At 39.5% G+C, this 27,933-nt stretch overlaps 1 protein-coding gene across 15 annotated transcripts in view; it reads right to left on the bottom strand.

Annotated features, from left to right (window-relative positions):
• Window positions 1-27,933, bottom strand: part of TENM4 (teneurin transmembrane protein 4) — a 927,633-nt gene that overhangs the window by 182,475 nt on the left and 717,225 nt on the right. For 10 of the 15 annotated variants that reach the window (XM_071432902.1, XM_071432903.1, XM_071432904.1 and 7 more), the window contains 3 exons: window positions 25,252-25,350; window positions 22,928-23,163; window positions 568-738 (listed from right to left, as the gene is read on the bottom strand). In XM_071432902.1, the coding sequence (XP_071289003.1) occupies window positions 568-738; window positions 22,928-23,163; window positions 25,252-25,350 (506 nt within the window). The remainder of the gene's footprint in view (window positions 1-567; window positions 739-22,927; window positions 23,164-25,251; window positions 25,351-27,933) is intronic. The other 5 variants (XM_071432910.1, XM_071432911.1, XM_071432915.1 and 2 more) reach the window with 1 other exon arrangement.

The following is a 27,933-nucleotide window of genomic DNA, read 5'->3' as shown; positions in this document are numbered from 1 at the left end:
GGTGCTGCTGAATTGAGGACCCATAAGCTGCTTCTAATTTCTGTCAACACCATGATACTTTACGGAGACCAGGCTTTTTATCTGGCTACTTTTGCAAAGCTATGCTCAACTCTGGAATGCCAAAACTTACAGTGTAATAGCTCTCAGTAAGTATTTTGGTCCTCAAAACATTTGCTAAGTGGCAACAAATAGTCCAACTCAAACATTTTTGTAGTTCTGTAGAAGAAGCTTGATCCAGTGCTCCAGGAATCATTTAATTTTCAAGAGACAAAGTTTTTCCATGAAAACAACCACTCGAGGCAGGGTTTTCATGCTGGCCTTCTGTAGTCTGTGAGAATGCCTTGAATGTGTGGAGAAGGTTTCACAGTTTTATTGCATTAGTGGACATCAGAGGGGTATGAAACTTAGAAACATATGGAAACAGGACTGACAGCTACTAGCTCTAGACATGAAAGACTGGAGAAGCACCTGCTGATGGCAGCACTGAGGGTAATGGAACATGAGATTGGACGGCTGGAGTTTAGAGGCAGACAGAGGACTCACAACATGGACACACACCAACCATACCTTCACTGGTTCCTTTGCCTTTCCTGTCAGGTAACTCTAACCCTGTGCCCCCCGAAGGATATAAGGAGACGTCCGTTGGCACTGGCCAACTGCTGGCTGTGTCTTCCGTGATCTCATACATCTGCCCTTCCATCGGCTGCAGGTGCCAGTTTAGGCCAAACAGGTGCATGGCTGTGGTGAGCAATGAGAAAAGTCATCTTTTTCTGTTTGGGAGAGTTTCAGAACTACAGGGGCACTTTCTCTTTCTAAACCCTCGCTCCAGTGCCTTATTAGTGGTCATTGCTTTAGGACAAGAATAGGATTAATGTAATTAGACAGCCCCTGCTGCTTCTACCATACCAGCTCCCTAGGTCTTTCTACCCACTTACACTTGATTTAGATCACCTGTAACAATTCGCTCTGCTTCTTCCAGCAGAACCACTCCTGACTCATGGTCTCCATAACCAGGCACAGTGTTTCACAAACCTCCCAAGGCTGGGATGACAATGAGGTGAACACAGAAAAACAAGAAGTATTATTTCTTAACATACCAATAAATTCTAAGGAACTGCACTCCGGTTTGTTTTGCCATATTCACAAGTGTATTATATAGGTTCTCTTTTTTTTTTACCCATCAATTATACACAGAAGCCTTTACAGACATCTCTGACAGCTTTTTCTGGTTAAGACCAAGTAAAAACAGGCAATTCAAGGCCCATCTTGTGCACATGCCTTTGTGCTCTGCATCACAAATGTGAGCAACTATGCCTGAGCATTCTTTCATACAACTCAGCCTCTTCTATTCAGATCAAAGACATATCCTTGAGAACTGAAAACAAGCATCACCATTTAGATTTGTGTCATAGCAGGGCAAAGCTCTCTGTAGGTTTCTGGGCCATGCAAAGTCACCCAGGGCACATGTGAGTCTATTTCAAGGCATTACATGAAGACAAGTAAAGTTAAGGAAAAAGACAAACTACTTAAAAAGCAAATGCATGTGTGAGGAGTATGGAAATCATATGCTTATACACCTAATACTTGCCCCTTCCAAATAGAAAGCAAAAGAATGTGGCTTGTGGCTTACCATATCAGTTCTTCCATCCCCAACATAAACATTTCATACTCAATCAGTATCCAGCTTAGCTTCAGGCTCTACACAGCTGAATGATCTGATATTTGCTACATTTGGAATGACATTTCTTTTTTAAGGGAAAGGCTTGATATTTTACACTATAATTTCTCCAAGAAACTATACAATGGCTCTAACATCATACCATTTAGTATAAACAAAAAAACCCCCCGAAAACAAAAACAAACAAACAAAAACCCAAAACAAAACAAAACAAAAAAAAAAACAAAACCCAAAAACCCAGTAAAGAAACAGCATTTCCATGGCCTACAACTCTATTTTTATTCACAAACGTACACCTGAGATTGGCAACCATTGTTAGGGACAAGTGGTTAGTTTATTTAAACCTGTGCATCAGAAACAATCTTTATGAGATTACAAGAGAACTGAAAAGTAATCTGAGTAGCTCTCTGAAGACAGCATGTTTAGGCAATTTAGCAAAATACGGGATTTATTCCACTTCAGTCTCAATTAGGTCACCTATCATTTACTAACATAAACAAGGCTGTCTTTGCACAACTACAACATCACAAAACATGAGTGCAAAATTCTTTTTTACCATGTAAATGGAGACTGTGTTTGTTAATAATTTTTTCCGTTAGGAAAGAAAATACACTCCTTAAACTCCCACACAGCAAGGAAGCACAGCAAGGAATGTCTCCTGAGGGCCTGTTCAACACTTGTTTTTATACAGGTACGTATACCAAGAAGAAATGTTACCAACACTATTGGTTATATTACCAGTAGTGTTGGTAACATTCCTTCTTGGTATAAGGGTACTTTAAGAAGAGGAACAAGTATTTTCATCTAAAAGGGATATATTTATTTGGCAGAGAAATTGAGAAGAGGGAGGAAAGGGAAGAGAGGAAATCAGACCATGAACAAGGAATCTGCATTAAGCATTTGGCATCACTATGCTTGCATAATATCTTTGTGTTTATACAGCCCTCATCATCAGAGTGCCTGGGCACTTCATAGCTATTAACCTCACAAAACCTCATCAGGTAGGAATCTGCTTTTTTCTAGTACACAGAAAAGAAAAGGAGAACTACAGTAGATTAAAGGACTAACTCAATTCACTTGTTTGGGCATTAAAATGCAATTTTGTGTTAATTCACTTAACTTACTGTATGCTTACAGGGTTGCAAGCTCCAAGAGGCATTTCATGCAGCTCTCTGCCAGCAGTTCTGTTGTAAGCTCAGTACTGGATGCTGTCTTATAATTCCATCCAGGCTGGACGTTTCCAAGGACCAGAGTGTTACCCAGGTGCCACAGAGCTGTTACAGAGCTCAAGGGCTTAGATGTTCTGAGCACACAAGTTCCTACATTTAACATGGGATCTTTGTAGTTACATGCATGTTTGTAGTTCCAAGCAGAATGGAAACTGTACTCTTCAGTCCTCCAAACTCAGGCATTCCTAGACAGCAGTCAGGCCTAAGTTCTGCTGGTGCTAAGTGCTTAACATCAGCTCCATCTCTCAGACATCTTCATGTTAGAATGACCTGCATGAGCTTATAGTGGCATTCCTGGTCTAGGCAGAACTGAGCCAGTGGTCTGCTTTCTTTGTAACACCATTTGACTTCCTCTGTCCTTTGGACATCACAACCTAAGTGCCACACAGACTTTAGGAACACATTGCAGGGCCATTGTTTCCCCAAAAGGCTATTGCTGCTTCTCCTCCCCTTAGGAGGAATTTTTTTATTGTAGATCATTATTTACAAATAAAATAATTGCAAGCAAATAAAAGTGAAAAACTCAACACTGCTTTGGGTGCAGTGGGCATTTCTTCCAGGCATTAAAATTAATTTAAAATACATGAGAGGAAATGTCTTAACAAGTGATCATCTTGCTTCAGTTTAACAACAGAACTGACACTCTGGAAGATGCTACAGCTTTTCTGCACATTATCCGTCCACTTGCGCAAGTGGATCAACCATTCCATGTCATCATTCAATGCTCAATGTTTGAAAAGCGTCTTGCAATTTCCCAAAATAGAAAATACAACCAAATTATCTGTAACATAGATGCTGTGTTACCACACAGTAGTTAAAAGACTGTATTAATGTTAACTTTTGTCCTTTGCTAGTAGATTTTGTCTAAAGCAAAAAGCTTCTTGCGTACATTGACCTCATCATCACATAGGTCACAAAATCACAGAATGGTTTGGGTTGGAAGGGACCTTAAAGACCACCTACTTTCAACCCCACTAATATGGGCAGGAACACCTTCCACTAGACCAGGTTGCTCAATGCTCCATTCAACCTGGCCTTGAACACTTCCAGGGATGGGGCATCCACAGCTTCTCTGGGCAACCTGTGCCAGCGCCTCATCAGCCTGAAAATAACAATTCATTATATCTAATCTAAATCTATTCTCTTTTCATTTTAACACCATTATGGCCCTGTCCTGTCACTGCAAACTTTAGTAAAACATCTCTCTACATCTTTCTTAAAAGCCTCCTTTTTAAGTGTTGAAAGGCTGTAAGAAGTTCTCCAATGATAAGCCATGAGAATGACAACTATGCACACCATGCACACAAAAGTGCAAAACGTTGAAAACCAGAATTATTTGAATAGCATTTTGATTATCAAGTGGCTTAAAAAATTCCGAAAACAGTGAAAAAGCTGAGAGCTACTGCTCTATTCAGTATTTCTGAGTTGATGTTTTTAAGCACAAAATAAAAGCCTATAAATATCCCCATTCATATGGCAAACAGATATCATGCAATTTCTGCTATAGGTAGGCAATAACCACAAAAGTCAACCTGAAACAAGAACAAAGAGTCTGATTTACTTTGGAAACACACTCTTGTAGCAGGTATTTTATGAGGATGTCACCTGAATAAGTGATTTCATTACTATATTCCAAATACCAGCAGTGTCTGATTGGCAACCTGGTGGAAGATTCATTTCTCTTCTTGCTCTAACTGCCACACTGGTGCTAAAAAGTAAAGTGGTAATAGCACTGGATATTTTGAGTCTTTACATCTCAATGGGATGTGTAAAGCTGTTGTTGCACACAGTTGTGTTTAAAGGTTTTATGAATCAACCTTGATCTGTGCAAATTCTTTCTCACAGAAAAAAAATCAACTAAGCACCATAATCATAGAAAAGCCCTGTAACCATGAATGAGAGCCATAATAATATATTTTGAAGTGTTAATGTTCCTAAGAGGGAAGTAAAGCTGTACACATAGTTTCAGATTCCTGATGTTCTTAGTCTGGGGTCAATGGAACCCACTGTGGACATTTTTTCTGGCTTTTTTTCACCCCTGCTCAGCTAGACACAAGACGTTGCTGACACAGAGTAAATGCCCTCCTGAAAGCCCCCATGTCCTTCTACATCTCCGTCTCCACCATGACGCTCAATAGATTTTCAGATATTGAAGGCTCCCCATGTATTAAAAGAGCACTCAGCAATTAACAATCATTAAAGTGTACACTTTTGTAAAATACCATGTAGCTTTTACTGCCTAGAAAGCTCCATGACAGGCCCTTTGCAGAAGCTTTGGTTATATTCCCCATGGAGAAAAAAACTCTTGTCTCCCTTCTCCTGGAATGAAAACAATACTTAGGGAGAAACCCTGCTTGCTCTCTGGGCTGTTTCACCACCACCAACTTAGATGATATAAAGGCATCTGGGGCCTCTGGCCCATTATGCTCATGTTTTGAATTTAAAGCTTTGACTTGCATGACCTTTCCCCTGTAGCTAAGTGCCAGCAAAAGATGCCCTAAAACTTGCTGAATGGGTAACAGAATTTTCTGTGCCAGACTAAATCCCCTTATCCTTAGTCCTAAGTCACCTGTGGCTGCCTTCTTGGTGGAAAAAAATTGGAGATCAAACTCCAGTCCTTTCAGGGTTTGATTACTTCACAGAATTCAGCATTCAACCATGCCAGTGTGATATGGCTGTTCTTTTCTGGACTCAGATTCACTTTAGCAGAGAAAATTTGCTAAGACTTTAGCATGATCTGAGTTATTTAATCATGCAAATAAATCAAAGCTCATATTGATAGAACCAAGTATTCAGGATCATGATTCTTCTGATTTTAACATATTATTTTTTCCTATATTGCATTATTCCTACTCCATAGCTACTTGTGGACACCAAAATCAGCAGCAGCAGACGCTGTTAAGTCAAATAAAGAGGAACATTCTTTCCAAGTTTCTTTTGAAGACATTTAGGCTTTTGAGTATCTTTGTATTATTGCCACTTGCTTATGAGACAACAAAACACTAAAGTCAAAACAACTTACTCAGCGGAGCAGAGAACAAAAGAAGTGGTGCAGCATTTAGAATAAAAAAGGACAAACAAAGATAATAATTCACATGGTCAACAAAATGGACATCTCTTAGGACAGGTTGATGGAATGAAGGAGTTAGCAGAGAGAGGCAGATGATTGTGATAGATCACAGGGAGAAGAAAAGACAAGACATGCTTACTGAAGCATAAGAGACCCCCAAAAAGCACACCAGTCAGCAAAAAATTGAAAAACAAACTGCTGGCCCTTTATTAGCTTGTTGCTTTGCCCAAAGCAGCAAGCTAAGTGTAATAAATAACCAAACCAATCAATTAGGATGTTTGGATTAAGGCTACAGCTGAAGCCACCAGGTGCTTCCATAGTGTTTGTTAAAAGCATTCTCACAGCAGCTCCCAGGCTCTGCTGCTTCCTTCTCCCCTGCCCTCTCAGGGCTAAGTCCAGCAGGTACCACAGCTGGCCTGGTGACTGCTCACCCAGGCAAAGCTGCTACAGAAACAAAGAAAAAAAGAAAATAGCAATTTTTTTCCAGCTACAACTGATCTTGCCCTAAACAATGGATAAAGACTTTCTCAGAATCAAAGCCTAACAAAACACATTAATGATCCCTACTTGAGCCTGGACTTACAGCAAGCACAGGGGTAAAGGGCATAAAGGCAAGACAGAAGTCTTTTGGGATTCTCATCTGAAAATCCCAGCCAGTTGCTTTGCACTAAGAATACTCCAGGTTTTGAATCCATATTTATGTAAGAATATATGCTCGTATATGTCAGTATAATTGCTTAAATAACAGGGGAGGGCACAAGCTTTGGAAAAGCTTCACAGTCCACCTCTACACTGCCACCCCACCCTCCCCAGCTCACGTGTACTGGGCTCCATCTGGAGAAGTTTGGCTTTGCTACTCCACTGGTTTCTACAAGCACCTCACTGCACTGCTGACAGCTAAGCCTAAGCCAACACAAGCCCGTGCAGCATGGGGAAAAGGAGAAAATGGGAAAACACTGTGTGAGAAGGAACAAATGAGACGGACTGATGTCACAATGGACAAGAATAAAAATGAGATATTGGAGGAAGATGAGAAAAATACGGAATGAGAGAAACTGAGAAAAAGAAGGTTAGAATAGAGCAAAGATAAGTTAAACAAAAAAGTATAAGGGATTTGGAATAGGAAAAACAGCTGAAGCTCAGTGGTTGAGAAGACATTTTTACAGGTTGTTTCTGTGCTCTCCCCTCTTTGTATGGAAACAAGCATAAGATATGTGGTGATTACATATTCCCCTTTAACCTTCGTGCTTAGTCAGATCTAAAATAACATGCTCTCCAAAATGATACCTGAGCTTTGCTTTTTTCCTCCTAATTGAGAAAAAGCTGAATCTCACCACTGAATTACTCAGAGTTAATTTTAACCAAGTAAATGTATTGCTTTCAGTCCTGTCTCTGGAAGAAACTTGACTGTAATTATCTGGATAACTGTCTCTACACTGAAATCATATGATTTTTGTCTAAGTGGTAGAATTGACTGTTGCAGAATAAACCATATTTTTGTGACATCCAGTGTTATGAAAAGGAGCCTTTCAGCATGAAATAATCACTGGTTTGTCAGTCTTCGATAAATCAACAAAGATTAGGAAGAATGGGAACAGTAAAACAAACATTAAAGAAAAAAATCAAACAGTTTTTCTCTTACACTACTGTTCCATTTCAGTGCTGGCCAAGGCTTCTGTGGCAGAACACACGACAGTCAAGGGCTGAAGTGGCTTTATGGCCCTACTGGTGTAGGAAGAGGGCAAAAAGCTGGATGCAGCATATACTATCTGCTCTACTTGTTTGTATGGTCAAGTCCTGGACTAGACAGATCCAAGCTGTTGCTCATCTAAGAGCATGGGGACATTTTGAGTGTTGTAGTGATTTAATACCCCAAGAACATGTTCACAGATCTGGAATTGAGACCTAGTATCTTGACTGAAGATGCCAGTGTTATGTAGTATCATGAATTCACATCTTTTACACATACATACCCGGGTCACTCAGCCAGGCACCATGGGGCAAGAAGAGGGGGATTTCTGCAAGGCCACTTCTTATGTGGATTTCGGCAGTTACCTTGTGACCAAAAACTCTGTACAGCACTCTGTGTCATTCCTAGTGTCTGAAATTATTTCCTATACATAAATGCTTTCCATCTGTGGCCTAAAACTCTCACTCAGGAAATGGAAAACCTGACTTCATAAATCATCTTTTGCCCGAATGAATGTGAATTTGCACACCAGGACAAGACTGCAGTCATGTGGGAACAGAGAATCCTGCATACCAGGCTCTCCACAACCCAGATGGATTAGAGCTGCTGTGCAGCTAGAAATGTAAAATTAACAGGTCACAAAGGAATGGAGCCCAAAAGGCAGCTTGATTACATGTTGTTTAAGTGAAGACTCTGAGCCTGCAGCTGGGAGGTCCCACGGCTCTGCTTCCTGCCTGTTGATTTATTTGACACAAGACAACAGTTAAGAAAAATAAAAAAGCACCAGGAGGGACATTAAGGGTAATGCTCACCATTGTAAATTCCCCATTTGCCTCCCCTCCTAAATGCTTAATGATCTGCCTTCAATGAAAAAAAAAGGGTTTTCAAGCCTCCTTCATAGTTTGGGGCTGAAGACACTTTGTTGGGCTGGGATGTGATTGCTTCATCTAAGAATTGGACAACCTGCATCCACCCATCTCAGGGTTAAAGGAGGAAGGATTTGGCTGATAAAACAGAGAGGTATCTGTGTTTGTTTGTTTGTGGGACTTTTTTAGGACCTCAAATGTCCTAAAATAGGATGTAGGTGCTTCCACAGCCAGCTCAGTACTGACATATGCTATGGGATACATCTAGCAATTCCTGGGATCCTACCTTGCTGCCTGACTATTGCTTCACGTTTAAACTATGCAAGCACCAAAAATGGTTCTTTTGGAGATAATTCACTTCTCCTTCCCTCAATCAGAATCACCACGTGCAAAGGAGGAATTCAAATGACAGAGAGCTTCCTACCTTTTAAAAATTTGCCAGCAAGGTGGGAACTACCTTTTGAGAAAACAAAGCATCGTGCTAATCACCTGAAATCCTGCCACAAACACATTTACTTGCTTTGATTTGACACTAGCTATTCTTTGACCCCTTCTGATTGAAGAAGAGCTGTATCCACGATTTCCACAATAGAAGCAGATGGTCTACCAAATACAATTAGCTTCTTCTTAGGAAAACACTTTATATTTTAATTTAGTTCCCAATTGTTCTTAATAAGGAAGAAGAAAGGCTTCCAGCTGAAGCACCACATTTCTTTGAAACCTTCAAGGAAGTGACTAGAAAGGCATGTTTTAAAATGAAGCAGTTAAACTCAATGTTTGTTCAATGCAAAGAGTCAGCACTTCCTATTCAATGTCTTCCTAATTGCCCCTGAGGATCAAAGTCTTTTGAATGATTGCCTGTCCATTCAAATCATTAATAGATGATCATTGGCCCCTCCAGTGCTACAGTAGCTTGTAATTTCTTGCAGGAAAGGGAAAATGCAGTTTTAAATGGGTATATTTAAATATTTTTATGCTTTTTAAAGGAGGATATTTTTCAAGTGTTAACCTATAGAAAGTACAGACATAAAAGTGGCGTGGCTTATCTGAGGAGCTGACTGCTTAAATACCTTTGGTAATTTCCTTTACCATTTACACTAATTTCAAATAGAATAGGAAGTGGAAAGATGGACCTCAGCAGCATTTGGCTGCTATTAGGCAGCCAACTGCAACAAAGAAACTTATTTCAGCCCTCAAAGCTCTGGTGGAATTGGTGTTACACATGCTCAGGCCTTTCTCAGTAAAATCATATTTTGCCTTCTAGATATCCTTTCTGGCAGAGACCGTATTAAAATAAATATTATGGAGATATTTATTCAAGATCAAAGTCAATTATAAGATGGTCCCACTATACCTCTAAATGGAGTTTTAATTTGTGTATATAATATTAGAAAAAATCGATTTCCCACTGGGGTATTCACTTCAATTAGAGAAATGAGGACAGGCAGCTCTACCAGAGGGCCTCTTATCCTGCTTTGCATTTACTAAAATTCTGGGCTAGCCTGTTGTGGACAGTATAATTTTACAAATGCCCTTTCATTACACACATATAAACTGCAAGGCACTAATTAAAAAAGGTGTCATTTACATAGGTAAATCCACAAGCTCTCACATGCTTCCTTCCTTGTTATCTCAACTAGAGAACTTTCAGAAAACCTACCTTCCAAAAATAATACAATAATTTGCCCAAACACTAAAAACCACAGTTTGCTGCGCACAAGTCACAAAATATATCGCTCTTATTCTAAAACCCCAACACAACAGAGGTGGGATCACAGTTTAAATCAAATATCCCAGTTTAAGCATGAAGATCTAAATATTGCTGTAGAATTTGATGTGCGAGCTGATCTCTCAGATGGCTGCCTGCTCATCTGTCCTTCTGAACACGAACATGATTTTATTATAGTAAGACAAGTAAATGTCTTTGAGACCACCGCTTGTGTTTTAATCCTAAAATCAGCTGAAAACTGCATTAGTGTTATTAGTCACTATGCACATTCTAAAAGCACCAGAGCCCCAGTTGGGCTGTGCTAGTTGATACAAGAAAAATTAACAAAATGGCAATCTCAGAATCCCTTGATGTCCAAAGCACAGGTTTAACTTGAGCTTTACTTAGCCTAAGTAAATCTGGTGACTTCAAGAGGATGATGGAGGTGTTTAAAGTTCAGAACAAATTTACACATTTTGTAGATCTGGGCCAGAGTGTTCATCAGCATTGTCAAAACTGAGCTCTAAGCAGAATCCTGTCAGCCTTGAGCCTGCTGGAAGAGATACGAAGAAATTTTAACTGTACCAGTGTTCAGGAGTATTTTGTTGTTTTAGCTGCTTTGGATGACAAAAGCACAGGTATGTTTAAAGCAGTCTAGGAATGTTTTAATTTCTTTTCTAGTTTTTCTTTACATATATTAGAAAAACAAACACTCTTTAGAGGGGAAAAAATCCCTTTTTTTTTTTTCTGTACAAAAGCTTGGCAAATGGATACAAATGCACAGTCTGAGAAAGCGGATAAAGTGGGTGACACAGCACAATTAACAGTACAATAATTTTTGTGTCTGTCCAGAGACCATGAGCAAAATCCAGCACAATACCTTCAGGTGCTATAAATCAAAATGAAAGGTTCAGATCAGTGTAAAAAGCTCTCTCAATAACAAAACACAACCTGACAATTTGTTCCCTTGGACTTAGAACTAAATCCAGCACATAGAATAAGGCAAGTGCTAGCAAGTGCAACCCACAGTGTTCTAGAAAGACCCACAGCCATTTTTAAATTTAATTTTACCTAAAAAAAGCAGTTGCTAAAAAACCCTGAAGTTTGCCAAGTCAAGCACTCAAAAATGAGCAAAGAACAGAATTAAGATTGCTTTTGTGATTTTACATCAGCCTCTGTATGCATATTTACTCTGTAATAGCCTTTAATTCCCTCATCACAGGTTATTTTTTTCCACTGGCCCAATGCTGAGCAGAACAATTGCACAGAAATTACCACTCAACCCTGGCAACTCCAGCATTGTAGCACATTGAATTGCTTTCTAGGGATGCCATATGTGCAGTCTGCTTGGTAGCAGTAGGAGGGGGTTGGAAAGGGAAGGAACACGGCATGGACAATTTTGCTACTGCACTCTAACTAGGTCCCTACTGAGCATGTGTGAACTCAGATTTTCTAGTTTTGTGGTAGCCAGCTCAGGGTGGATCAGAGGTGTGATAAAGTACACACCATTGCTTATTCTACCTAATAAAAAAAGAGGTGTCACCATTCTCCATCACTTCAGTACTTCTGCAATATAAATAGAGAACAACAGTAGATCCAAAAGCAGAATTTTGCCTAAATGAGTGCCACATCACCTGGTGGATCCAGATGCCTACTCTCACATCTATTTAGGCTATAGAGTCACAGAATCATTAAAGTTGGAAAAGACCTCTAAGATCATCAAGTCCAATCACTTATCCAGCACTGACACATTCACCATTAAACCACATCTCCATCTGCCACATCCATGTGCCTTTTGAACACTTCCAAGCACAGTGATTTCACCATGGCCAGCCTGTTCCACTGCTTGACAACCCTTTCAATGAAGAAACCTTTCCTAATACCCAATCTAAACCTTCCTGGTGTAACTTACAGACATTTCCCCATGCCCTATCACTGGCTGCCTGGGAGAAGAGGCTGACCCTCACCTGGCTACAATCTCCTTTCAGGCAGTTGTAGAGAGATATAAGGTCCACCTGAGCCTCATTTTCTTCAGGCTAAACACCCCCAGCTGCTTCTTATCAGACTTGTGGTCCATCCTTTCCCCACCTCTGTTGTCTATCTCTGGACATGTTCCATCCAGCACCTCAATGTCTTTCTTGTAGGGAGATGCCCAGACATTCCCTTGTGATAACTTAGGCCATGATAATTCTGGTTTATCATTAAATACAAATGTAAGAAGGTGCTTGCTCGGGGGCACAACACACTGCTTTGTCCCTGCATCCCCAAAGACTAAGTTGATAGTAATGAATTAAACAGTACTAAGCAGGATAACTTGATATTCTGTAACATTTATTTGTTAGAAAGAACTCTACCCATGGCAGTGGCTCTGATCAGCCAATACCTTCCAAATTCCTGTGCACTGTTCAGCTGGCAAAGACCAGAGATTATTCTTAATAGCTGGTTTGGGTCTGAATACCCATAGGAGTTTAACAGTAGAGAAATGTATCCCTTCTGGACCAGTTGGGCGCCTAGAATGGTCCCACGTATATGTTCCACAACCTGGAGTACCCCATGATACAGTCTGACTGGGGAAGGTATACTAAAATCAATAAATTGTTACTAACTATCAAGGTTAATGCTGTTTGTCATTATGCTTAGATTGAAGGATTTTATTTTTTTTTTTACCAAAAGCCTCTGGAAACTCTTTTGATGCTTGATTTCATCATCATTTCTGCCATAATTGAAAGGGATTTTGTCCATTGATACTCCAATTAGATTTTCTTTTGAAACACGGTAAGCACAGCCATCATTTCTGCCAATTGCCTGGTTCTGATTTGCTTTTTAAAGAGTTTATTTTCACAATGAAGTGATGCTGCAGTTGTACTGGGCAAGCAAGGTGAGATGCTGCTGCTGTTTCACATGCTACCATATTTGAAAACAGCCAACATATCCTGTTCTCATCATCTGCCTAGGCAAGAGCTTCTGAGTGCAACAGGGACACACTTGGAAGTTAAGGTATGATAAAATCAAATGGAGAGGAAGATAGGAAAAGCTGGAGATGATGGGAGAGTTTATAGGCTAGCATTGAAATACAAAGATTCAACAACCTCTTGTCTATAGAGCACCAGAGCCTACTATCTCAAAGGGAAGTATGGAAGTGGTCCTTTTGGAGCTTTTAAGTTTCAGCATAAACAGTGGCTTGAAATCTTGACAAAGAGGAAAAGAGTGGACTGGACTTTCTGTTCATTATTTTACAGGTCATCAGGATGTTACCTGAGCAGTATACTTAACAACAACACCTCACCCTATAAAGATGTCTATCTACTACATAGCTCAATTTTAACTACAGGTAAAAACCTCTGAGAAAACATCGCTGCGCACATTCAATAGAAATGTATAACCTGGCTGCAAAGCAGGCTTTGAAGCCATCTTTTAATTTATGCTAGAAAACAATGGGAGATAAACACTAAACTATAACCAAGGAGCATTTTTCACTGCCAGTGACATCCCTAATTGAGATTACTCTATGACTAGTTACCCACAAAAGCGTTTGGTATTTAAAAACACTGAAAAAGCCCATTACGGGAAACAATTCTTTCTGTCTCCACTTAACTGCAATTAAATTCCATTATTTCACACTAATTAGTATGAAATAAAAACATGGACTCAAAGAGAACTCCTTCCACAAGACATATAAAGATCCGTAAAACTGATTTTTTCAGCATCTGTGTGCAAAGGTCAATCTAACTCATGAAATAAAGATTATAGCAGCACATCTGTGCCACTGTCATAAAGACAAGGACAGCACTTCTGGAGTCAGCCTGCTGTTATTTTCTTTTCTGGGGGCTTAGAGCAACTGTAAAACCTCACTAAAAGCAACTGATAAAAGCTCGTGGGTTGAGAGCCCATATCTGACCACTTAATAAAACCAGATGGAATTACATTAATCTCTCCTTGTATTAAAGATTCTTAATTTTAAGGAAGGATCAGACATCTAAAGGGCCAACTAATGCGTGGTTTCATGGCACACTGATGCAGACTCCCAGATCAGATGGAGCCCGCTGGATGCTTAGCCACAACCCACTTTCAACTGGTTAAATAATCAGTTATATTGGTGATCTACTTCTGAATGGAAGTCATTCTTCCAGTGATCCTACAATGATGAAAGAGGATCAGACTTTGACAAAAGGACCTCTTCAATCAGTGTCAAAATAAAACAATATGTGGAAATAAAAAAAAGTAATATATAAAAGCCAGAACAATAGGGGAACAGAGAGTAATCTATATAAATCTAAAGCCAGGGAGAGAGGCAAAAAGAAGCTGAGGACATCAAGAAAAAAATATATGTCTTGAAAAAAACCCACAGAACAATAGAACATTTTTTTAAGTGTACTGAAACCTAGCAAAATGAGCAGCAATATTGATGGAGATAGGGAAATTGCTAATAATGTTGTAGTAAAGACTGAAGCATTCAGTAAGAATTTTTGTTCTAGCTTTTGAAAATAACTACAATAATGCAATCATTTCACAGGAAATAAGTTTTTTCCGGTCCATTAGTAACCAGGAATTATACTGAAGTACATCTATTTAAGGACAAACATTTTTAAATCTGCAGGCTCATTTAACTTGTACCCTGTAAAGAAGAAGGAAGAGTCTGACTCACTGATTAATACTGAACCAGCTACCACGAAATTAGAACAAGATTAATGTTCTACAAATATTTAAGAAGGGAAAAGGACAGGACTTGGTTTTGGTAGTCTGATATCTATTATAGACAAAATAACAAAAACCATAGAATTGAACTGATAGAGAATAAAGAAAGTCAATGTATGGTATCTCAGGCCAACCATATTGCTTTTCTGAAAAACAGATCTTAAGAAACAGTTACTCATTCTTTGACAAGATTACAGTTTGGTAAGATATGTGATTTAGTTTGATGTGATTAAACAAACAAGCATTTTTGAAGGATATAAAGACATGCATACATGTATTTAAAAACTAACTGAAAGACATTAAAATTATCACTGCTGTTGAATAATCATCACGTTAGAATTTCTTGTGAAGTTGAACAACTGATAGTTAGTCTGAAATTACTCAACATTTGCATCAGTGTTATGTAAGTAAATATAAAATCATGGATCACTAAACATGTAGCTCAATACTTCAAGTGAGAAATACAATGATGAGGGCAGAACAGAAAAACAGGAGAGCAGGGCAGTAACTAAATTTCAATTATTCAAACAAACAGTGTCAATGGTCAGCCTATATACTTTGGATAATAGACCACAAACTGTCCATGAGATGGGACACTGGCAACTGGAAAGCAGAGAGAGCAAATGACTTTAGGAGTAAGAACAAGAAAATGCTGTACAACAATATCCTAGTGTAACTTTTATAGTCCACAAAGACCTAATGGGATGCTTACACATATAAGCTGGGAAGAAGCCAGCTGAAGGACATATGTGACTTACCTATGTAAAACAGGTAGAGTAAGTAGAGCTGGGGTTTGCTGGGCTTCAATGTGCAAAGAGGTCAGTCTGCATGATGTGATAGTTAATGGATTTTAACTTACAAAAAATTGAGAAAACAGTTTTAAATGAAAGTTATGGGAATCCTTAGGCTTTTTCCTGCCTCCAATAAGCACTGAATTAGTCGAGAAAAAATGTAAACTGTCCCAGTATACTGTAGACTCTGAAGAAGTACTAACTACTTTGCAAAGCAGAAATTTTGCCGCCAAGTTCAGAATATATTGTCATCACATGGATACCTACATTTTAGTACTTCCCAGTTTCCACAGACTGGGCAAGTCTGGCAAAATAAGCAGGTCTGCAATATCTTCTGCTCCACTTTTTTAGTAATATTTTCTTGCAGAAGTGTCTCTCCTTTGAGTCCAAAAAGGGAAAGGAAGCCTGTGAAGGGTCTAGAGAGTAAGTCCTACAAAGAGTGGCTGAGGGAGCTGAGGTGTTTATCCTGGAGAAAAGGAGACTCAAATGGGGGCCTTATTGCTCTTTACAGCCACCTGAAAGGAGCTTGGGGGGGGGTCAGCTTCTTTACCCAGGCAGCAAGTGACAGGACAAGAGGACACAGTCTCAAGCTGTGCCAGAGGAGGTGCAGGCTAGACAACAGAAGAATTTCTTCATGGAAAGGGTTGTTAAGCAATGAAATGGACTGCCCAGGGAGGTGGTGCTCAAGAAACAACTTGACATGGCACTTTTTGCTGTATTTTATTTGACGTTGTCATGTTCCATTGAAGGTTGGACACAATGATCGTAGAGGTCTTTTCCAGCCTAAGTGATTCTGTGATTCTTTCAAATGCCTATCCATCATTTCTCTAATCACAACACTTTTAAGTTCAGGTTACAAATCTTATTTAGATTGAAACAGTGAATGTTCTTTAATGGAGTTTCTATGGCAAGGTTTTTAACACCCATCTGAATGAATTGATCTTCACAAGAATAAATTTAAAGTGGCATCTTGTACCTTTATCACTTTTATTTTCAGGCACAATAATGGATAAATCACTTGTACTTCCTTTGCTCTAAATTATAAAGCTAAGAGTAGCTGCTATCCAAACATACACTGGAAAATTCAAAGTAAAAAAAAAAAAGATGCACACAATCACCTAATAATACAAAGAGCTCTTGATGACTTTGCAAGTGATAGAAAATAAAAGATCTACATTATAATTCATACCGCCATGTACTTAAAGCTGCAGCAAATGACAACAAAACAGGCACAAATGTAAGACTGAATGTAACCCACTGTAGTTAATTTACACAGAATCCTAGAATGCTTTGGGTTGGAAGGGGCCTTAAAGAAAAGAAAACCATCTAGTTTCCAACCACCCTGCCATGGGCAGGGACACCTTCCACTAGACCAGGTTGCTCAAAGCACCATCCAACTTGGCCTTGACCTCTTTCAGGGATGGGGCAGCCACATCTCCAGCAACCCATGCCACTGCCTCACCACTCTCACAGTAAAAAATTTCTCTCCAGTGTCTATCTAAACCTACTCTCTGATTTAATTTTGTGTCTTTCTCTTTTCTCCAATAATTACTCTCCATGTGTGCATGCAATTTGAGAGGGAGGTGGGGCAATGCTAGTAAAGAAGCATTTGAGTCACTATTTCATTGTGGAAATGGCTAGGGAAAGTTTATTCTGCCAGATTACCTGAGGCAGCTTTCCTGAGCTCACTGTTACTCACCAGCCTCTTATAAATTGTACCCACAGCAGCTGCCCTTGCTGGTTCTCTAACATAGTGAAGTGTGACTGAGGTGAACACGGAGTCCTGTGACCTTCGCATCTCTCTGCTACAGAACAAAAAATGCAAAAAGATTTCTGCAACTCCATGCATTTTTGAGTAGTCAGACAGACTCTTAAATTGATGGCATCTCTCCATGGGATTGAGACTATTTTCATGCCTTAGCCTTTCTGAGAAAATCTACAGGGGCAAAATTTGTAACACAACAAAAAAAGATCATTCAAAACTGGATTGAAGAGTTAAGATCTGTCATGACTTATATTTTATCTTCAGTCAGGTCAATTTCCAGAACCAGGAATTTATAAAAATACATGCAGATTTTTCCAGCTCCTGTTGCAAACACTGGGCCCAATGCCACTGACTTCTGACTGCATTTGAACCAGTGTTGAAGGAAATGGAGTTGCTGCAGTTTAAGAGAAGCATACACACGAGAAGAGTAAGACACATATTTCCTAAATGTCAGTGGTGTGAAAGGAAGAGCTAAATGTAATCTAAACTGTCCTGCTTAGTGATGGAGGCACTAACCCTCTTGCCCCACCAGTGTTTGTCTGCATTTGGTACAATAAGAGCCAGCTTTAATAGAAAAAACCAAAACCCCACATATTCAAGTTATACTACACAGGAAAAAAATGTAGTGCAGGCTCGTGATGGTGGTCCAACTCAACCAGTGTCCTGGAATGTAGTTTCACAAACATTTATAATACACAAAATATATCACTGGTAATACTAAAGCACCTTTTAGACTGGATCTGACACTTTTATTGATTAAGAGTAAAATGAAGTAAATGAGTTTGCAGTTACTGAGTGAACAGAACACAGTGATTTTGTGAAGATGTGAAGGAACCCAAAAAGGACCTCAAAGCTCTTTTTGAGGTAACAGATTGACTTCATAACATAAAGGCTTTCCTAGAACAGATTGTTTAGCTCCCATTTCTGCCTTTTATCAAAGACAAGATGGAAATAAAAAACATTCAAAGATTTTGATTTAAAATCCTTGTAAATCAAAAGAACAAATGTCAAGAGTAGCAAAATAGAACTTAATCTGGGATCAGAAAATAAATATTAAAGCAGAAAGTGAAAGTAGCCTGTTGGCAGGGTAATAAATTGCTAAGGTTATATTTATTTATAACCTTAATACCAAGGTATAAATGTAGGATTAATAGATATGGATCAAGTTTAATAATTAAGCATTAGCAACTTTCCCTATTGATCTCTTACTATGTAAACACCATGGTAATTGGTACACTATGCATCCATTGCTAACTAATTAGATTTCTAAGAGCTTTGGAGAGCTGCTTTAAATTGGATTTGCTCCATAGCATCAAAGAATCATGGACAAACAGAGCTAAAGTTAGCTTTTGGGGTGATTCTTAGACAATAAAAAGAAAGACTCTTTATAAAACACATCATAGTCCTAGCACACGTTTACTGTCAAAGCATTTTGCCTGCAGCAAGCAACACCGTTCTTCAAGTGAAGCTGCATCTCTACAGACTTCAAATGAACACAGAGCTGAAAAGTAGAGAGCTCTTGACTCCAATAAAAAGGAATGACGGTTTTGGCTTCATAATATATTTTCCAGCCCTAGCTTTAATCTAAATCAAATGCCCATCTTTCTTGCTGTTCATGCAATGCAACCGCAGCACATGCTTAAGTATAGGAAAATTGCAAGTGCCTAACACCATCAAATTGCACTTCCATCTAGTCTGGAATCTACATCAGGGAAAGGATAATAACTTCTGTTTAAACAGCCAGAAACCATTCTCCATCACTAATTAATTCAGAAACTGTTCCACAGACCTAGCCAAACAGCTGCTGGGCATGGAGATCTGGACAATCAAACAGGTATTTTCTGTTTCTAAACTTCCTCCCAAGCAGTACAGCAATGTCAGAGACCCTTTACAATGCTCTGCTAGCAGGTCTGGCATCTATAAGGTACAGGAACTGCTGGCAAAGTATTAGCATAGCAACACAGTTTGTGAGATTCTATCTGCCATTAGAATCTTGCTAGAAATTAGCCCTCCAAGGCAGAACTCAATGATGCTATACAGACCCCACCAAATCCCAGCAAAAGCCAGGAAAATTTTTCTTGTCTAGCTGTCCACTGAATGGACAATCCTAAAATAGGGAATTCAATTTTAAAGTCATGTCTCTTCAGGAACTCCTGGAATAGCAAATTTGCAGGGCAGTTCTGAGCTGCTCAAGGAGAGGTCTTTGATTTCAATGGTTCCATCACTATAATGTTGCAGCCCTGATTGTACTTTTTTCCTTGGTGTTCTCATGGCATGAGACAAACTTCTGTGGAGCTCGTGGGATTTGCATAAGCTCTGTGTGTGCAAACCACTGATGGGCACTGTCACCACTGCCTTAGTATGGTGTCTGACTCTTAGAAAAGGGGCAACAAGTCAATCAAAAGCTGGTTAATTCAAATGAAAATCAGCTTCTGGTGTTTAATACACTCTGTTATATTTTTTTGGTCATTATCTCTCCAGACCAGTGACTCAGCACTGTAAAACCTTCCCCTTGATCACAATGTTGACACATGACGGCAGCCATTCAGCTGCCATGGACACCTATTTATGTCTCCTCTCCTCACTTTGAAACAGCCCAGCAAGATAAATGAACCTCAGGCTGCTAAATGTCAAAAAGACTTACATGAAATAATAGAAACTGCCTTTTAGCCTCAAACAAATGATTTAAGAAGTTCTCCAGATGAATTTCAAAAAGAAACTGGCTTCAGCAAAAAACTTCAGAAATGACCAGTGCCTTGCTGTTTCCATGAAGCCCTGCCAGCCTCAGATGGGCACCCACCACAGTTGTGCCTGAGCGTCTGTCACGCAGGAAGTACTGCCCGTAGCAGGGTCTCTTCAATATGTCTTTAGCTCCACACTTCTACACACAGGTAAGGCCTGCAGTGGGCAGTTTTTAGTATTTAAACAGAAAACTGTGACAAGCCTGATAACGTGAGGGACATCCTGAAGGCCTATATACCACTCTGAAGTATTTCCATTATCTAACCAGTGTACAAAAAAACCAGATTAAATGCCAAGCTGCTGCAGTGGGACCCAACCTAAAGTCCACTCACTTAAATGGGAATCTTTTCAATAACCTCAGTTTGCTCTGGAGAATGAAAATGGTCATTAAAAGATAACTTCCATTTTAACTAACAAGAGCAGATGGAAAGCAGTCAAGTTCCCAATACTCAGACTGTTACACAGATTAGACCTTTTACTCATTACTAAGTTATACCTTACCACTCAGACTGTCCCCATGGCATTTAAAAGAGCAAGGTACTGCTTACATGAGAAAAATTATCTGTAAGAAAATGCAGGGGGAAGAAAGCCCAAAATTGGAGGAAAAACAGTAATTTGTTTGCAAACAGACCAGGTTACTTGGAATAATAAAAAAGTTCCTGTTAAGAATTACGTAGTTCATATCAAAATGCAAAATGTCTCAGTTTAACTTAGTGAAAATACATTTTGACTGTCTCATTCATTTCTTTTCTTTTGGGTTAGGTGATACAATTCTCATCTGCAACTTGACAGGATGTAAAAAATAATTACAAATGAAAAGGTTATTCATAATTTTTAAATGAGTTAATTAGTAAACCCCGCCAGAATCGCTCATTACAGTAATTAATAATTGATTATACTTCAAATTAAACACAATTTTTCATCAAAATCTAATTAAATATCTGCCTTTTTTCTCGTTGATCAGAACACTGGGTCTGGTAGAGACAATCTTTGCTAAATATGTTTATGCTGAACTGAACTGTTGGATTTGATTTTTAATAATTGGTAGTTCCTTTAGAAATTAGTAATTATGACCCTTAATTACAGTGGTTCAACCTGCTCAGCATTTCTGGAACCTTGCCAGCCCTCTGTGGTGTCTGGCAAATGCCAGGGAATTCACCTCAATGGAGAGGATAAAAAGGATGGGAGGGCACTCACTGGACCTTCCTTTTAACAACATTAACTGTGGTTTTAAGCAGGCATGTGATCTTTTGTGAACTCTGAGATAGTGTTCTGAGTTGGAAAGCAGCAAACAAACTCCTCTCCATCTATCAACCAGCACACACCTCCTCCTCCTCCTCCTCCAGAATGAACTGGCACTGCTATGCTGAGCTGAAATGATTCTCCTTTCTCCTCTGGTACACGGAGATTATGTCCAAAGGAACCATGTTCAGGACATAAGGAGAATACCAGACAAATGAGAAAGGTGACTCTAAATGTACATAGCAAATGATGAAAACTGACTGCATATTTCATCAAACTGCTGCTGATTTAATGTTAGTTAATTAATCATTCCTGTTTCTCTTACAGGAGACATAAAAGTGACCAGAGTATGATGCAAGGCAGAAGTGGAAAAGTATCAGTCATTAAAGAAGTGTATATAAAAGGAACACAGTAAAAGCAATCCTTTGTGGTGGTGCTAATCATATTCATGTAAAATGAAAGCAAAATCTTTTGATCCAGACTAAGATTTGTAATTCTAACCACAACCTTTTATAGATCATTAGCGTACAGGAAGTCACAGCAAAATCAAAAAGACTCATTTGAGCCATGAGAAATGGGCTCTTTTACCCATGATCACATCTAAAAGTGTCTGACAACTGGAGTTTGCACCACAGACAGTTTAACATAGAAGTCTAGGAATGGACTTTTTAAAGACATTTATTACACACATATCAAACAGAACTGAAGAAAAAGTAATGGTAACATTCCAGCTTTACAGGCTTAAAAATACAGTTTTCACTTCTAGCAGTTCAATTACTTTTGCAACACACAAAAAGAATGCTTTTTTGCAATGAACACTGACAGCTGCATAAAACAAAGAAATTCAGATCATGCACAGTTAAAGAAAAATCCACTGCTTTTCCACACAAGATGCAAATATCACGAGCAGCACCTACTCTAAAAAGGCCCTGATGAACCACAATCTCAACCCAGTCCTTCTCCATCCTCCTGGTCACTCTGTCAACTCCAATATAATTAGTTAAATGTCACTGAAATGGGTGTGTCACCAAATGCTGGAATTAAACCACATTTTTGTGTACCAGTATCTTGGTTCTGACCTGTCCCACCAAAGTCAGCACTGAGGGACCTGGATGTGTCTGGGACATCCTGTTTTAATGGGATGATTAGAGAAACCCTGGTTTCTTTGCCTCATTCCAGGTACACTTTTCTTTGCAGAATGTAAACAGTCCATGATATTGAAGGGAATACAACTCCCTCATATGACTCATGTTTTACTAAGCCCTTCTGGCTTTATGACAGGTGTTAAGCTCCCTACCACAACACTGCAACACAAACAAGTCAACAGATGCCTTATTTACCCATCACTTTGCACCACAGTCTTGACCCTCTGTTTCCCAAACATTAGCAGTACGGGAGGGTTTGTAGAGAAATGAAATAAAAGAAAGAAAAACAAACAGCAACAAGCTTACCTATGAAATAGGCCAGCAGGATCACCAGCGTGACTGAGATGACAATGGCACTCAGAGCAGCACATTTCCAGTTACAGTACTTATAGGGTTTCTTCAGGTTAAAGGCAGGCCTAGAAAAGGTACTTCTGGGAAGGGGCCTAGGGGGAGGCGAGTACACAGTGCTGGACGTCAGGGGATATCCTGGCGACGTTGTACAAAAAAGGGGAGAAGTGCCTCCAGGTTTGAACAGGAAGTGCCTGAGGGAAGAAAGACCAACAGCAAGTGACTCCTCACACAAATCGATGCTGAAGGAGGCGTGGGGTGGGAGAATGGTGACTGCTGCCAGGACGAGGAAAGCAGCTCCACACAATGCTGGCTACAGACATGGACGGCATGCACAAAAGAGAAGAATAAAAATCAAAGGCAAGTCACATAGAGTAAAAGAAAACAAAACCAAACAAAAAAAATCAAAGTGCCAACAATGCCACAGAGAACTCTTCAAGGGCAGGAGTCCCCTCTGTGGAAGAGCTGGCGTTAGAGTGAGATGAAAACCCCAAGCACAGCTACGACAGACTGGTGGTACGGGCAGAACTGGGAGCCTGCTCGCACTCCCGCAGAAATGCCCTACGGAGGCTGAAGAGGAGCAGAGGTCAGATTAAAGAAGGGAGGGCGTTTATCAATTTATTGATCACTGCATGAGAGCGTTTTTTGTGTGGCATTGGTGAATGGAGATGGGGAAAAGGAGCTTAAGCCATTACATAGCACCCAAATTGTCACAGAGGGGAATATTCACACTGTCCCCATTCAGCAAATTTAAGTGTCAGACAATGGTGTGGCTAAAAGCATCAAAGTGCTGTGTGTTGCCAGTGGGGAGAAGCACCTGCTTTCACAAAGCAGTCCAGTGCACCTTGGATTGAAGTCTACTTTTAAAATAAAAGTGTGAATTACTGTCAAAGGCAACAGCATTTCCTGTCCAGTGACACATTGGGAGGCACCATATTTTGCCCATTATGACAAACGCAGCCTGAGAGCCAGCCCATGAGCACCTTGGGCGACACTCATGGAAGTCAGCATGAAAAGAACACACTGAAGCCCATGAGTTTCTGAAATGAAATGTCCCAATGGAACTTCTGTCCATGGGAATACTAAATGAAAAACCTGTTTTAGGTGGGACATCATGCTGTAAAAGGCATTCAGATTCTGGGAATGAAACCAGGGAAATGGAGTGGACTAATCTGACACCATGCTTCTGTTAAACAAAAATGCAGCTTATGAGGACTGACAAACAGCCCCAGTGCCCTTTGCACATTCTGCCACAGCTTATGGGGCCAGATTTGGGGCCAGATTTGCAGCCAGAGTAAATGCAATCAGCATGGATTCATGGGAGTCAGTCAGTGGCTAATACCAGATGAAGAAGTGACTCTATTTTCCCCATGAAGTTACTTGTGCAGTGATGGGGGAAACATCACATGCAGAAACATCATAGTGCAGAAAAGCCACCAATTCATGCAGGAAAATGTAACATAACTATCCAAAATAGGTGTCTGTAATAATACAGCCATGGTTCTACTGGTATTCTAAGCATGACCGCTGAGCATTAGAGAAAGATTCTTTATTTTTTATTTCTACTAATGCTTTACAAAAAAAAAAGAAAAAAAATTACAATAAGTCAGATACTATCCCCGTTTTGAAAAGTATTTCTTTAGATAGGGATGTATCTGTTCTGAGCAAAGAGGCACCTGCAGTGCTCAAGTACACCAATAAGCTCTTGTGTGAATGATGGCTACCCAATTATGCCAACACAAGATTCAACAGTTTTGGCACCAATTATCAAGTTAAAAGTCCACTATAATTTAAAAGTTATGTGATCAAAATTCGCATAAAGGTGCCAGAATGTTAAAGTTAAAGTCAAACTCCAAGGCTTGGCTGACATACACCACTAGCAGACACTTGTCAGATAATGTATGCGGAAGACATCAGTTAAACAGTGAAGTACCAGGCTGTCAGCACAATAAAGGTTTCAGATTTTTATGAAAATTCAATTAATTTTGGTTAATATGGGAGTTGAAATTGCTGTAGGTACTTCTTACAAATCAAATGACTTTCAAAACAATAAGGGGATAAAAAGCAAATGGCATGCAGGGGCTCACTAGCATATTAATGAGTTTTCCATTAATATGTACAGGACACAATGCTCTAAGCCCCAGAAATTCATTTTTTAAAGTCACATTGGAAGAGGTCAGCAATGGTGTTGCCCTTAAACATCACTGGTGTGACCAAAGGCTTTCATGCAAAGATCATAATGACTGTACAGTAAACAGGAAGACCACGTAAGTGTCACATACCCATCATTGTAAGCACCGTCATGTCGGGAGGAGGTGAGAATGTCCATCTCAATGAGGTTGTCCTGCAATGTCTCTAGGAATGTCTGCTTTGCTATGTTTCTACATACATATGGAAACATGAATGAAGCCAGTGAGTCATGCATATATGAAGTGTGATCTTATAAACCACAATGGTTATAGTGCAGTTGTGCATGGAATTAGAATGATGGACCATATATTTATATGTATAAGATGCTACACATATACATATATAGCTTTTTAAAATGTTCATTTCTTTATATATACACTATATATATGCATATACACACATACAAGCACACACGCCCATGTGCATGTATCAAAAAAGTGGATGTCTTTGTTCAATGCACATTATTTATTGCCACTGACACATGAAACCTTCCAAACTCCTGGATCCAAAGGGCCAGATTTCAATCCAGCCAAGCTGTAATCTGGTTATACTCCTGCACCTGTGTTACTCTAACTCTGAAAAGGGACAGCACAGTATCTCAATCCCACTGTGGCCAGTACCTTGGTAGCACTCTTGCATCTAACTTTCTTAAGGATTTCCAGCAAAAATCTGCCACTCCTTTGCTTTAGTTTCATTTTTGGATTTGAGGACTTTTTATTTTCCAATTTGATTAATTTATTTCCCTTGTTGAATAATAACTCACTAAATAGAGTAAAATGTAAATTTTCAAAATGTGACTTTTGCTCAATATGAGTATTCCAAATGAAAGTCTCTTGGTGATAAGCAGATATAAGCCAGAAACAGGTTAAGCTGTAACACAAATTTCAACATCAGAGTATTGGCTATAATCTGGAAAATACAGGCAATAAGCAAGATACTTAGGGCCTGCACATGCAAATGCTTGGGACTGACACTGCACAGAGCAGCAATAATTTGCAGTATTTGTCCTCCCAGCATGGTCTTTTATAAGTCACATTTTGACCTACAAATGCTAAACTGTTTTGTACTTTTTGAGGAGAATAGCAGGAACATAAAGAATTAACTCAGAGGCACAGCTGGGAACAAACTGTGTCTTTCTCACATTTGGGCTTGTTTGTCAAGACCTGGCAAAAGAACATTCTTCCCTTGTTTTTTAAAACAAAATACAGTCCTGATTTTGCCGATGTCTGTTTTCAGCATCAAAACTGAATCTAAGCATGAATGTGAATAAATCCCCTGGCAAAAACTAGTAAAAAAATATAACAGCATTGTGACATTTTATCACTTATGCAGGATTAAGAGCCTAGAGCATGTAAGTAACATGAACTCAAACAAGAATTCCTGTCAAAAAAACTGGATTCAGGTAACATGCTCAACCAAGAGAAACCAGCCCTGTCACATTATACAAACCTTGATACTGTTTCTTCTAAAATGTTCTCAAACCTAATTTTCATTTCTACTGCCTCCTCTTCCTGCTGCTTATGCCAGCACTTGTTTAGCTCAACTCCCTGCTTTTGGAGGCCTTTGGGCTGCTTCGACAGAACAGATCTACTCCTTGATCTGAATAAAAGTGAAGTAACTCCTATTCATAGCTGTGGAGTAAAGTGGATCAACATGCATGAGCTGTGTGCCATGGCACTTGAGACATCAATCCATTCCCAAGTGTTTGCGGCTTCCTTACATTCCCTGGGAATGCAGGAAAGACTGGATGTTGAGTTCAATGCAAAAAGAAGCAGCATATGTGCATGCACTGAGCATTTAATGGGTAAGAGGCAAGGCACCTAGCAACACACCAATCAATAAAAGTTCATCGTTAGTTAAAATCCATGTCAAATTGGTTCCATGAATTTCAGTTGCGGATTGTCAATAGAACAGAGGAGGGGAGGGTTACACAATCTCATAATGTATGCATTTGTAACAGACAGGTCGCTGGGTCACCTCAGGGACTGATGCATGACTGTCTTCCTCATGGAAGGCTCACGGAGCCTGATCCCTTGGAGATTACCTGTAAATCGCTGGCTAGTTACAAAAAACTCTCCTTTCTCATTAGCAGTAGTGGTGGGAGAAATCTGACCTTACATGATTACCACATGAAATTTCCTGGAAATGGAAGTCTCCTGAAAACTGTTGATTTGTCAACTAAACATCCATCTAGTTGGCATTTGTTTGCTCCCACAAGGTCTCATGTAAAGGAACAGAAAGGAGGCCACAGAAGGAAGAAGACTGAGGAATAAATATGGGGGGAACTTACCTGTCAGGAGTGACTGCTGAGCAAAGATCTTCTCATCACAACCCTGATAATACATGGCTTTTAAAGCAACAAAAAAGGGAGCAGACAGGAAAAGAAAAAGGAGAAAGGAGAAACAGAGAAAAGGGAGTAAAGGGAAACTAATGAAAAGGAGGGAGAGAAGAGGAGGGGCTCTTCCTCTTGCAACATACAAAATTCTCAGATATGCTTATCCTGTCAGTTGTATATTTGTGCTGCACATCTCTGCTTGCCCTTGCATTACAATTTAGAAATTTCCAGGCAGTGACAAACCAGTCTGAATTCCCAGTTCTGAAAACTGCCTGGAGTCCATGGCAGTCAAAATCAAGCCACTTTAAACTGGTTAAATTCTGTAACTGCAGGCACAGTCCACAGCCTGGGACAATGCTAGTTTAAAAGATACAGCTTTTTTCTTCTTGTGTTCTCTCTCTGTTGACTAATATGGGATTAAAAAAAACCCAACGGAAAT

The sequence above is a fragment of the Agelaius tricolor genome, unplaced genomic scaffold (genome assembly GCF_023055355.1).
Source record: "Agelaius tricolor isolate 1412-34295 unplaced genomic scaffold, bAgeTri1.0.p SCAF_9, whole genome shotgun sequence".
Classification (NCBI taxonomy): Eukaryota; Metazoa; Chordata; class Aves; order Passeriformes; family Icteridae; genus Agelaius; species Agelaius tricolor.
Note: the sequence above shows the minus strand (reverse complement) of the source record. Positions and strands in the feature narration are given on the sequence as shown.